Source organism: Pungitius pungitius, chromosome 11 (genome assembly GCF_949316345.1).
Source record: "Pungitius pungitius chromosome 11, fPunPun2.1, whole genome shotgun sequence".
Lineage (NCBI taxonomy): Eukaryota > Metazoa > Chordata > Actinopteri > Perciformes > Gasterosteidae > Pungitius > Pungitius pungitius.
This window is the reverse complement of record NC_084910.1, coordinates 3,699,907-3,713,541: the sequence shown is the minus strand read 5'-3', so window position 1 is coordinate 3,713,541 and position 13,635 is coordinate 3,699,907. Positions and strand designations below refer to the sequence as shown.

At 47.2% G+C, this 13,635-nt stretch overlaps 1 protein-coding gene across 1 annotated transcript in view; it reads left to right on the top strand.

Annotated features, from left to right (window-relative positions):
- The first annotated feature begins 1,251 nt into the window (after window positions 1-1,251).
- Window positions 1,252-13,635, top strand: part of rspo2 (R-spondin 2) — a 47,596-nt gene continuing 35,212 nt past the window's right edge. The window contains exons 1-2 of the mRNA XM_037454346.2: window positions 1,252-1,627; window positions 1,933-2,279. Coding sequence (XP_037310243.1) covers window positions 2,180-2,279 — 100 coding nt within the window. The 5' untranslated portion in view covers window positions 1,252-1,627; window positions 1,933-2,179. The remainder of the gene's footprint in view (window positions 1,628-1,932; window positions 2,280-13,635) is intronic.

The window sequence follows — 13,635 nt, the reverse complement described above, 5'->3', positions numbered from 1 at the left end:
ACTGCAGGTTTTGGCAGGCAAACGACCACCATCCCTGACCTTTCCTCTTCACATACTGTTGGAGGTCCCCCGCATCTTTATTTCAAACCGTGAACTTGAACAAAGACGTCAAACTTGAACTTCTGAGGTTAATCTTTTCTCAAAAAAAGATTTAAAAAAAACATCCGTTTTCTATTGTGATTAAAGTCATTCCAACGTTTAGAATCACGTTTTGTAAATCTCACGGAGATGTCTGAAGAGCATCTGAGATGCCTCCAGACACCGGGTCATGGGCAATGAAAGGCGGTTCTTTGATTGAGGAAAGTCTCTCATCCACAATCAAAGTCTCCCACACGAGAAGGAAAAAGATGTAGTGCCACACCTAGTGGCTGAAGGGGGTAGAGCACTCACCACGTGTACCCTAACAAGGATGGGGACCAGTTACTGATAAATACTACAATGTGTCTGATTGTTGTCCTGGAAACTAACTTAAACTTCCATAATACCACCGGGACAGCTCGGGGGGGGCTCGTGTCCTCATCCCGCGAAGTAAGTTGATGACGACGTCGCACGGGTAAGTCCGCGTGAGAGAACCTCTTAATTAAAAAAAAAATCCCAATTCAGGTCCCAGCACTCACAGCCTCCCGAAGGATGGTCATCGATTTGTGAGGAGGAGGAGGAGGTGAAGGTGGAGGGTGCGCGATGACGAGGTGGCTGACTGGCGCGCCCACCAGGGGATAAATGGCCTTTTGGCGAACCTCTAATTATTCAATCGGGCCATCCTCAGCGGCAGAAAGCTGAACCCGATAGAATGGTCGAAATTGCACACTTCAAGTTTGAGTTTAATTATTTCTTTATCCACAATAGAAATCGTGTTTTGGAATTTACATTAGCCTTCCATAAAGGAATATTCTAGATGTTAAAGTATCCCAGAATAAAGTCCCGAAAAGCCCAAACCTCATATCCCCTTAAAAAGAAAACTTGTCTTTTCCCTCTGGGATGTTCGGCGACCTCGCACCGGGCAGTCATTGTGTAGAGGGAGGGGGGTGGGGGGGGGGGAGACAACAAGTCTAAATGTCATCCTCAACATCTCGAATACGCGCAGTGTCCAAAACCGGAGGGGTCCACACGTGACCGCAGCGCGGCTCTATATGAGGAGAAAAGGCAGCAAGCATCAGGACCAGTCGGGAGTCAAGTCACCGCTCAGCCTCAACGGACCCGCGCGCTCCGCTCCAGAGAGAGAGAGAGAGAGAGAGAGAGAGGGGGGGAGAGAAAAAGAGAGAGAGAGATAGAAAGAGAGAGAGAGAGAGAGAAGCACGCAACACCGCTGCGTACGGGACACGGACCGAGTTCGCGTGAGGGAACGCAGGTAAAACGGAATCTAAGATTTTAGCAGAGAGGAGGAGAGGACGCCCCCACAGTCCCCTCACACCCACCACCACCCCCCTCTTTCTCGAGACCACCTATTTCTTTCTTTTTTTTCTTCTTCTTCTTCTTTTTGTTTGCCTCCTTCTCGGACCTCTGTTCCCGGGTGGAGACACAAGTTGCTCACTCCAAAGAGGGATGCTGCATGTTGCCGAGCCGCACTTGCACTCAGCGGGAACCTAAAAGTGGACCGGAGCGGATTTTACACTTCTTCACATGCAAGGTACACACCGACACGTCCTCTCGCGGAGCGTTCCGGCGCCTATTACGCGCGGGTGCACGTTTCTTTTTTGGGGGGTTGGGGAGGGGGGGGGGGGGGGGGGGGGGTTGGAGGAGCCTTCGTATCTGTGATCTCCAACACGTTAACACACAGAAGATCTAAACATTTTGTATTTTTGTTTCTAACCCCCCCCCCCCCCCCCCCCCCACCAGCCCTCCCTTTTACTTATCACCTTTGCTTTGTTTAGGAAGGTGTTGATTTCATTACACTGTTATCAAAGTAACCTCCTTTTGTCATTCTCCCCGCAGCGCACCACAGCGGACACGGCGCGCTTCGTAAAATGATCCCAACCGGCGGCCGGATAGCACGTCGCCTCTCGTCGGATGTTTGACACATTGGAGGATCGACCACAGGAACAACTGGAGGAGGACAATACAAAGTCAGCGAATCCACGCACAGCCGCGCCGGCACCCCTTTTCTTTCTTTTTCTTTTCTTTTCTTTTCTGTTTTTTTTTTTTTTTTAACTGGAGTCCGAACAAACAGATCGCCGTCCAGATGCAGTTTCGACTCTTCTCATTTGCCCTGATCGTATTGAACTGTATGGAGTACAGCAACTGTCAGGCGCCGTCGCACCGCTGGAGGAGAAACAAGCGAGGTAAGACGGGGGTTGTAGCCCCGCAGGTCTTGGAGCAGCATCCATCCATCCGGAGTCGGGTTGGGGGCTCCACCAGATGTGCTTCGAGAAAGTTTTTGTGGGTCACGGGAGGCAACTGTCCTAAAACTACGTTACCCGCGCATCCTGTTAAATGCCCGCGTGCGACCGAAGCGGATGGAAGTTTTAGGGGGGAAAAAACGACATTAAGAAGATTGAGGACTATCACGTTTGGATTTAATTAAACTCGAACTTGCAGCTGAGCGCTGCCGATGTAACACAGATAGTGACCCCGGGAACATTCCAGAAATTCACCCTGAGTTTATTTTATTTTATTATCAGGTAGAATATAGTCTTGCAGCACCCTATGTGGTTTATTAACCTCTTAGCTATGAGCTCCCATATCGTATAACTATTTCAGAGCCTGGTAGCTAATGCGTAAAATGTGCGCAAAATCTGCCACGCGTGTTGCTCTCCAAAAGCCAATATGGAAACAAATTGCGTCATTGGACCGGCTAATTGTATTTTATACCACGTTACCAGACGTGTTGTTAATGCTACTTCCAGAAGTTGTGGTCCCAACAAAGGGCTCCCTTCATTATTTACATGTGAAAGTGCTAAAAAAAAGCTGCTGGTGCGTATCGGTCTATACAGAACTGGGGGCTTAGGGAGGGGAGGGGAAGGGAGGAGGGTTCGCATTGTTAGGAGTTATTTAGTGAATAGATACGGAACCCCTTTCCTCTGACTTATGAATCGCACACATCCCCTAAGCTGGTTTTAATTGATCTCATAACCACTTTGAACAGTTGGTAGGTAACCCGCATAACAATCGCGCAGCAGAGGCGCGGCGTTTTGAAGAGGAGGATCAGCCCCTTTGCAAATAATACTACCATGCTCCCAATGAATGAGGAGACAGTGGGATTAGCAAAGTGGCCCCCGCCGCGCTGTCTCTCCACACACACACACACACACACACACACACACACACACACACCGGTGACACAGCACACCGCCAATATCCGCAGGGGTGACCGTGAGAGGGGTCACAATTGCGCACATGTGGGCCACTTTGCGGAGCGCTTTTTGATCGGAGGCAGCGTCCGTGTGGCCGTGCAGTAGAAACACTCATGTAAAATCAGTGGGAAGGTGGAGGTCTCGTAAATTGTGAGGCAATCACAGATTTAATCATATGCGCTGCGTGCCAGGGGGAACCTCCACACTCTGCAAGCCCTCCACTGCCCATCTGCAAATAATCAGGCAATCACTGCGGGCTACTGGCACACACACGTTTTCTCAGCTCCTATGCGTGTTTCTCTCTCAGAGGACTGTGTGATCTTGGATGGTATATGAGAGATGGAATGCTATTTTCCAAGCAGGGTCAATCTTTGTTTGGGGGCGGGGACTGGAGGGGGGGGGGGGGGGTGCATCTGCTTATATCTGGAGGATGCGTTGGATTTGGACGGTCAAGCAGTAACATTTTTCTTGTGGTACCTTTTTCTTTGTAGGGTGTGAGACATATAAGGGGAGGGCGAGAGAGTGGTGGGGCTAACCAGTGGGGATGAGATCAAGAGGTTAACTTACACATTTGACCTCAAGAACAGCCTCTGGCTGAGGACTACAAGTTACACATTGTAGCCCCCTTCCCCTCCCACCCTCTCACTCTCCCAGCTCTCAGACCGGATGTTACACTTGTCAAACTAATCCTATGCAAATATCTACAGGCCCATACAGTGAGGTTGGAAGTGTATATGTGTGTGTTTGGGGTGCGTGGTTGGGGGGGGGGGGGGGGGGCAACGGCACTTTGGGCCAAAAGTGCCATTCTGGGGAAGCAGTGGCAGCCGGCCAAGTTCTTGGTATTTGCCTCTTTCCTTTATTTATCACGGTTATATTGAAAGGAGCATGTGTAAGAGATCATTGTCCAATATGGGCCCAGAAATGCTTGAATATTTTTCTAGCACCCAACCCCCCCCCCCCCCCCCCCCCCCCCCCCCGGGGTTCCCGTGACAGCTCTATACACAGCCACAGTCTGGCATGCACCGGGAGCTATACAAAAACACTCAGGAGTGCTGAGACCAAGGCATGTACAAAAAATAATAATAATAATAACAATTTTGCCGCAGTTAGGGTTTTTTGTAATAGGTGACAAAATACACCCTCAATATTTTAAACAAATGTCTGTATTTTATTTTTGACTTAATTTTCACATCCACAAAAGAACGTTTTGCCCATTCATATGTTGTGCGCATGCGGCCACACGAGCGAGTGAGGTGCCAGGGGTTAGGGGGTGTGGAGGAGAAAAACAGCCACTGCGTATGACTCGGGGCTCACTGACATGTGCGAGTACATTCCAAGATTGGAATTTTTTGTGTGCTGATCTTGTCTTGCTCGCTCACTGCGCGACCCACCTCCCACTGCACTGCTCAATCTGTGCGTACACATTTGTGTTCATTTTTTGTAACTTCCCCCATGTTAAACAAATGCAAAACATTACATTTACACCTCCTCCACCTCTGTCTTGCCCACTCGGAGCGGAGGAAATGGGGCCCATGAGCCCTTCTGTGATATCATATCTAGACACAAGGGTATTACTTTTCATTTTTATTCACTGGCTAATGATGCCACCTGCTGACTACATAAAATCAGGCCCGACTACCGATGCTGCTTGGAGGAACAGAGACGCACACAATGGGGCCCCGAGACATTTAAACAGGTGATTAATAGGTAATAGTGCTGGAGAGTCTTAAAAAGTTGCCACCCGATATTGTTAACCCCTCTACATCCGCCCCCCCCACCGAAATCCCAAATATGAAATCTGAGCAGCCTGCGGAGTGTTTGGGATCATATTCAACGGTGTAATCTGTGACTGTGTTGTGTTGTGAAGGATAAACGCGTTTAGATGAAAGTGATGCAGCCGAGCAGGACGGAGGGGGTGGGGGGGTACTTTTGACCCCGTACGGCATTCTGCAACAAGGGAACGAGGGAGTGTGTGTCGACTTTTTTGATGCCAATAATCAGAGAAAACGTTGTGGATTTGAATGGGCCTGTCTTTCAACATACATCCCCTGGAAAGAAGTGTGCAAACGTACTAAGTGACTCTGCGGCTTGTTGGTATCATCACAAAAAAGGTGCGGATGCTCTGGAAATGCTCAAGTGGAACGCTCCATCGGATGCAGGCGGGGTCATTCAAACCCAGTGGCCTCTCTTTCTGAGGCCTGGATATATTCGGCCTCGCTGTGCCGAGTGCTCGCACAACGTCCCAGGTTTGTGGTGTAAGTGTTAATGTTGGAACGCCGCACTTCGCCGCAATGTAATGGCTTGATGAAGTGCCCGATGGTGACGAAGGCCCGCCGAAAACCCGGTCTCACCGCCTTCACCTTTGGATAAGGTCACGCGGATGACAGAGAGGCTGATTTTGGGGTGGAGGGAGGTGTGGGGGGGGGCTTTTTAGAGGGATAAGGAAGGCGTATTTAAGCAGATCAGCTGGAAATGGATGAATGTGAACAGCATCACCTGAGAGGGATTACAGCGAGCAGAGTCTTGACCTGAGCCTGAGCTCCGGCGTCAAGGAACAGAGCTCTGTCTTTACGCTCCCAGGACCCGTCAGCCGTGTGTGTGTGTGTGTGTGTGTGTGTGTGTGTGTGTGAGAACACAGGGAGATACACAGGTGCATGTTCCTGATGCTCCAATCAAGACATCCAGCCTAGAACAACCAGCACCCCTTTCCCTGAAACCCCTCCGACCAATCATGTCCACGCCGTGTCTCGGGGATTATCGTGGCCATTAGGGACAATGCTTCACTTATGCGCCGTATTGATAAATCACATTAGTCTGACCCAGCCTCCGAACTCCGTCGAAAGACTAGCTCCTTGTTTGACCTAGTAACCCATGCATGTCGATCCTGGCTTGTGGCGCGCTTCCCGAGCCGGGTCACAGCGGTATCAGATGAAGCCGGTGAAAGGCTCCTCAGTGCGTCCCCATGCCACGCTACACTGCCGGAAAAAAAGGATTATTTTATAAGCTACATGACAAAGTGGACGATCTGTTTCACTTTTTCCTTTCTTTTACTAGTTTTACTTGTATCTGAAAATAATACGGTTTCAGATAATAACAATAGTAGGGCTCACAGATCCTTTGTCCCGCATTGTGAACGTTAGCCGGTTAGCATGTGAATCGAAACAAGTTAAGGAGGTTGGAGACTGGAATTATGTATCGTCACTTTGGGTGTTGCTCCATGTTTCGGTATTTCGCGGATGAGAAAGCTTGTTTTGTAACACTTATGAACCTCCACCGCAGTGGAGGAACGTTCATTGTGAGAAGATTCAATCCCTTTTTTTTTTTTTTTGCTTCGTGTTCACAAGAGGATTCTTGTCCTCCATCCTCATCATTGTCATCAGAATATCACATATGTTTTGCGCAGCAAAATGCCAAACAGATGGTCTCATTTCCATCTTCATTTGAACCACATTGTAAAAACTTGAAATGTGAAATAAAATGAACTTATAAAATGAAACCTTCTAGTACGCTAGGTATTTCCTGAGCAGCAGACGGCGGCGTCCCTCCAGAGCGCAGAGGCGAGGTTTGTAACCCTCACCTGAGCCCGTGGCCTCAGTCAGCGATTGTACGTGTTCTAATAACGCTACTAAATATGAACAGCCAATTTGGTCCAATTCTCTCAAGTTTATTGGGCCGTAAAAAAAAAAGGGATTTTTTTTAAGCGCCACATATAAAACAACAACACAAAAGGAACATTTTTTGAAAAAAATGACTCACACATACAAAGGCTTCACAGGTAGGAGAGCTGCCCAGAGCTTACACTCAAACTCACGTCCAGACTACTTAGCTCGCACATTACTAATACACACCTCTGGAATAACTTCGGTGACGAGCTGTTTAGCGGTGATGACGTGACGGCACAATAGGCATCCATTGTGTCCCCCCCCAACTCCCCCTCCCCCAATGTCCCCTTTGCTGTTTACAAGAGAAAGCAGCTCAAACTTGAACTTAGCTCACTGTGGCGGATAAGAATACGGCTACTACTCTCCGTCTGTGGGGCAAATGTGCAGCTGGTTTGTTAGCTTGGCGTAGCGACAAAGCGGGGTGGGGGGAACAGCTAGCTAAACAGGAGTGGTGTATTTTGTTAGTTTGACACACAAAAAGAAGACATGTCATGACGGTTTGTTGTTTTACTAGTCTATTTCTTGGGTGGCAACAGTTGCAAAGCATCCAGTAAAAAAAAAAATATCATGAAGGTGCATGGACCCGCCAAGAAATTAAGTAGCAGATTCGACCACGTAAAACTACAAATAGCTGTTTTTTCACAATTCCTCTTTAGCATTGATTAAGTAACATGTTCATTTCCAAAAACGTCTACATATCGATGTCGTAAAAAAGGCCACGCACCCTGCCGGCTCTTGTTTACCAGGTGGGTGCGCGTGTGTGCGTGCCGTCTACCTATTTTGCATCGATCTGCAAGTGCTGGAAATCTGAAACTCAAGGAGGCCCCTTGAGAAAATACACAGAGAAAACAAAACACACACAAACCATAGCGTTGCACCAAAGGCTGTTTGCATCATTGCCAGTTCGGAAGGCTGCCGCCCTCGCTCCAACAGCGGCGAGGCGTGGGGCTACGATTGGTACCCCCCCATGCACAGAACGCTCGACACATGGACGGAGACTCCTTTTTTTTCCCTCCCTCCCTGCTTTTATGGGACCTCTAATTCTGCTTACATGCCACATCAAAATAAAGCTCAACATGCCATGCCTTTGGTATGACGAGGGAGTGGGCTGGTCAGATGCAATATGCGGCCCCTCTGCAGAGTCCGCCTGTAATTTGGAGAAGTAAAGGTGCAGCCGCCCCCCCCCCCCCCCCCCCCCACTGTTGCAAACCGACTTTCTGACGTTTACTGTGGATCGCCAGATAAATCGTTATGCTTCATGAAATCCAGTGAAGTATCGCGTGAACCCAACATACTTTAAAAGACGTGCAAATATGTGACAGGATAGTTTAAGCTCCGCCTCTGATGTATCAGAGCCAGGTTTTGTTTTGTTTTTGTGTCGCTTTTGGCCGCTGATGGTGTAAATGGTGGTAATTGGGCACCCTTAGACTAGATGAAGACATGCCCATGGAATCATGGTTAAACTAGTTGGGACAAGAGCTTCGACTTCAACAGAGAGTAAGGCTTAAAGTGAATTTTTAGTCTGGTTTTCTTGGGCGTGGAGCTGTGTCGAGGCTGGCCTGTTCCTCTATCTCTCAGCTCTCAAGCCCCGCGGTGTGAGAAGGAGAAGGCCAGAAGGCCTCATGGCCGCCTGCGGAGTGCAGAAGCGCCCCGGTGTGTTTTTAATCAGGAACGGGGCTGGGAATCATTACTGGGCCTCGGTGTTGAGCACATTGTCTCTCTGCCTCCCCCTGGGGAGGGAGAGGAAGGCAGAGAGCGAAGGGAGGGTGTCTTCGAGGGTCATGCCCTCGAGATAAAATGGGCCGAGGGAGGATGCAGAGAGCAGCGGAGTTACCAAAGGACAGCAATACAATTGTAGATAAAAGCTATAATTGAATTTACAGTGTGTGACATTGCTTTGTCCGCTGGAGTTGTTCGAAGTATCACTTTGTGCGTCTTTGCGGTACTTTTAGCTAACTTTCACTGAATGCGTTTGGGGTTGTACCTTCCTCTCCGAAGCCCGAGATGTTGCTTTTCCACTCGGCCCAATGATCACGCAGTGCATGTCTGAGCTTGTTGCCGCGTGGTCGCTGTCGTTGTTTTTCTTGTTGTCGTCTGTGTTGACTTACGCACACGTATGTCTCTGGCCGCAGGCCACGCACATTTGTGTTTGTTGGGATTTTTTTTTTTTTATGTCGCAGTCTGTCAAAAAGACTGTGGCGGTCTGCTTTTTACTCTTCTCGCTCCACGAGGGGTTTTCACTCATTTTGATTTAGGGTCGAGACAATGAAAAAAGGCTGCAGAACAAATAAGAAGTCCCTTAACTTTTCCCAAATTTCTTTTCTAGTTGACTCTAGTTATGCACTTGTATTACATCTTGGCTGACTTCTCCTTAACTGGATATTATTTTATTTGGACTGCAGCCCGGTCTCAGGAGCAGCGGCCTTAGCTGTGTAAACAGCTGTCACCGGCAGGAGTCATAACTAATAGGTATTTGTGGACAGGGGTCATGTAGTTTCCGTGTTTACCAGCTAATGGCTTTAGAGATGGTACCGCCTTGGTGCGGTAATGGTCAATAGTGAAGTGTAATGGACAATGTCGGGCTGGTTATCATCATGTGAGATTACTGGGAGTCATATAATGCATGTAAGCAACCAGAGCAGTATGTTTTACACAAGAAAGAGGAGGTTGCATGCTTATTCTCGCAGTGTAGGAGATTACATCTAAGATCCTTTTCCTGACTGTTTAGTGAAGAGGTGTACATGACAACCAAATTAGCTGCACATTTTTTTGTAGTAAACATTGTGGCGTGCAGGCACAAGACAGGTACAGCTCCACTTAGCGACCTCGTGCCACCCAGAGACTTTGGATGCAGTTCCCGGTTTCTTCATCCAAAAAAAATAAAGAATCCTTTTATCTCAGCATCTAACACCACCATTAGATCCCAGCTCACCTGAATACCTCGCAGCTTTTTTTCTCCATGACATTTTCCACACCCACATGCTGCACTTTTACTGAAAGGAAATTATCTTTATGAACGCAGGCAGTTCTGTGGGCGGAAATGCCTTGTTGATGCCAGAGGTCAGAGGAGAATGGCCAGACTGGTTCGAGCTGATAGAAGGGCAACAGTGACTCAAATAACCACCCGTTACAACCAAGGTGGGCATAAGAGCATCTCTGAACGCACAGTACGTCGAACTTTGAGGCAGATGGGCTACAGCAGCAGAAGACCACACCGGGTGCCACTCCTTTCAGCTAAGAACAGGAAACTGAGGCTACAATTTGCACAAGCTCATCGAAATTGGACAATAGAAGATTGGAAAAACGTTGCCTGGTCTGATGAGTCTCGATTTCTGCTGCGACATTCGGATGGTAGGGTCAGAATTTGGCGTCTACAACATGAAAGCATGGATCCATCCTGCCTTGTATCAACGGTTCAGGCTGGTGGTGGTGGTGTCATGGTGTGGGGAATATTTTCTTGGCACTCTTTGGGCCCCTTGGTACCAATTGAGCATCGTTGCAACGCCACAGCCTACCTGAGTATTGTTGCTGACCATGTCCATCCCTTTATGACCACAATGTACCCAACTTCTGATGGCTACTTTCAGCAGGATAATGCGCCATGTCATAAAGCTGGAATCATCTCAGACTGGTTTCTTGAACATGACAATGAGTTCGCTGTACTCAAATGGCCTCCACAATCACCAGATCTCAATCCAATAGAGCATCTTTGGGATGTGGTGGAACGGGAGATTCGCATCAATGGATGTGCAGCCGACAAATCTGCGGCAACTGTGTGATGCCATCATGTCAATATGGACCAAACTCCCTGAGGAATGCTTCCAGCACCTTGTTGAATCTATGCCACGAAGAATTGAGGCAGTTCTGAAGGCAAAAGGGGGTCCAACCCGTTACTAGCAGGGGGTACCTAATAAAGTGGCCGGTGAGTGTATATATATATTAGTGAAACACCTCAGACACCTCTTTCCAAAGTATTTGTGTGGCTGTATGTATTACTTCAAGACATGGTAACAATGAGAGACAACATGCAATGACAGCTTGAACTTCAGCATTAGTCTTAACAGCAAACTCTCCAACCACCCCCCCCACCCCCCCCACGGCGATCAAGTAACGCCGTGGCATTTGCTTTAGTAAGAAGCAGGCTTCAGTTCGGCGAGAAAAACAAGCAACGTTGTCTTCTTTTCCTGTGAGAGATCTAAAGTAGATATTGGATCCAGCCCAGGTTTTTTTTTTTTCGTTTTTTTTCGGGGTGGGGGCAGAAAAATAAGGCTTTGATGTTTAGGGTTTTGTTGTTTTCTTGTGGCAAACACCATGTGTGAAAGTGAGAGCACATCTGTCCCCCGTGGTGCACTCCACTTTTGACCCTGGCGCTCACCTCACATCTTCCTTTTGTGCACGGTGGGCGAGGGGGGGTGCAAGCTTGTGTCTTGTTAAAGGGTTAACGAGGTAGAACTTTGCAGCAGGCGTCCTGCTTAAGCGTTTTTTGGTATTTATTTTATTTCTTTTTTTTTTATGCTTTCATCTTAAATGCTCATTCCAGGGTCACAGCAGTGGTCACTTTACTTGTAGGAAAAGCACCTCATTTGTATTTAACATATCTGTGACTTTCATAACATTACCAACACGGCAACAACATTTTTGCCTGTGCAAATGGGAAGTCCCCCCCTGCTGGTTTTTATGATGCCACTCTGCAACCTCTTAATGATCCATCCAGCTTTTTTAAAATGTCACTGAAATTACATTTTTTTGTTTCTTTATCCCCTACTGTGACAGTCAGTGACAAGTAAACATATCTATCTCCCATCTGGCTTCCCAGTTACAGTATGTTGTGCCTTCTGGCAACCATGAAAAAAAAAAAAAAAAATGCACATCCAACTTTTCCTTTTTCTCAGTGGCGTGAGCTGCAGGTCGGGATGAGTTTAGTCAAGGTGATGACGGATGGGGAGGTGGGAGGGAACTGGGATTTGGGTTGGAGAGACGGAGCGATGCTACATGGGGTGCAAATATGCCAGACATGCCCGCCAACTTCTACTGGGCCTTGTTCTCCTCTCACGCCGGGGGAAGCCCACGGCCGGGTCCCACTCAGCGTGTGTGTGTTAGTGGGTAGGTGTGTGTGTGTGTGTCTGTGGGGGTGTGGGAGGTGTCGGTGTCTGTGTTTGTGTTTGTGTGAGTGAGCAAACGAGTGAATTACTTAGACTTCCAGCCCGTTGAGCTACAGGTGTGAAAATGAGGTGTGAGGTTTATGTGTAATAAATGACCAACATGTGGGCTAATCGGAGCCACGCCACCTTTTTCCTTCACCCACCTCTTTTTCTTTTACCTTTTCTTCTTACTGTTGTGGGGAACACATGTGTCCCTCAGCTTGAGTGCATTTGGGTGAGTGTAAATATTGAAATAGTCCAAACTTTTCCCTTTCTTTCGAGGCTCATTTCTTACTTTGAACCGCTTGTACCTAATTTTTATTTCATTGGTAAAAAAAAATAGGCAGTTTCACATTCTTTGTATGTAGTCTTTTCTCTGTTCTCTAAAGTGAGACACGATCCCCCCCCTCAAAATGTAAGGAAAATGTTATTGATTTTGATGCATATTCAATACAAACCCATCTGTTGTAAGTAGTTCTAGAACCTACTGTATTTTGAAAACTTCTTCCCAGATGTTTGAGATAATAACTTCCAAATGTGGCCTCATCCTTGGTCACAACAAAAAAACAATTTTGCAATTGATTTTGCATTAAAAGGCCGATGTGTTTTTGGCAAAATGATGGACAAAGAAGCCATGATTTATCAAGTGCAATCTTCAGAATTCTAACAGATGTCATCATTTCATCATGTGACGACTTTAGTTTCTTATTGACAAAATCTTCAAAGTCTAACTGCTTAGTTCATCCGCAGTTGCTGTGGTGCTTGGAACACACCAATTTCCATTTGCAGCTGTATTTTAATGCAAAAACACAGATCTCAGATCATGTTGCATTCATGAAACAACACGTATGGGCCGAGTTCCTGCGAAACAGTGGGGATGAGTTTTAAAAATGTCTTTAATTGGAACATCATCCCTTTTCTTTTAAAGAGTGAATGAAGACTGGCACGAGAATGTAAACCACATGCCCGTCTTCCAGTACCTGCCCAGGGAGAAAGATAGGGACCGTCCCTGTGAGTCGTCAATGGACTGAATCAACAGGGCTTTCATTGTGTCGTAAAGTCCAGACGCACCTGCCCTGACAAACCATACCGTATGAAGCCAGTATCACTGTCAAGAAAATCCAAGGCAGATGCCGAGTGATGAATCGTGTCACTCAGCAATCCTTTTTTTAAAGAAAGAATCAAAACGGTGGTAATGGGTTTTAGTCTAGTTTAGTTTAGTTTTAGCAGGGGTAGAAACTCAAGGACGGTCCCACGGAATGTGTGATGTTTTCATGCATTATAACTGTGATGACGTGCTACAATCTACGTAATATCTTTTGGTGTAACCACTTCACAGCTCTCTCATTAATGTGTCAAATTCACCCCCGAAAATAAAGCGGACCTATAAATGCAGCAATCTTTTTTAAAAGTGTTAAAAACGGTCTTTTACAACGGATTTCTCCTCTGCTGGAAGAAACGTTTAATCCGATTGGAGTTTTTCACTCTTACAGCGCATTGTTCAGGCTATGTTGACTTTGACTGCAAACAAATAGTACGTTG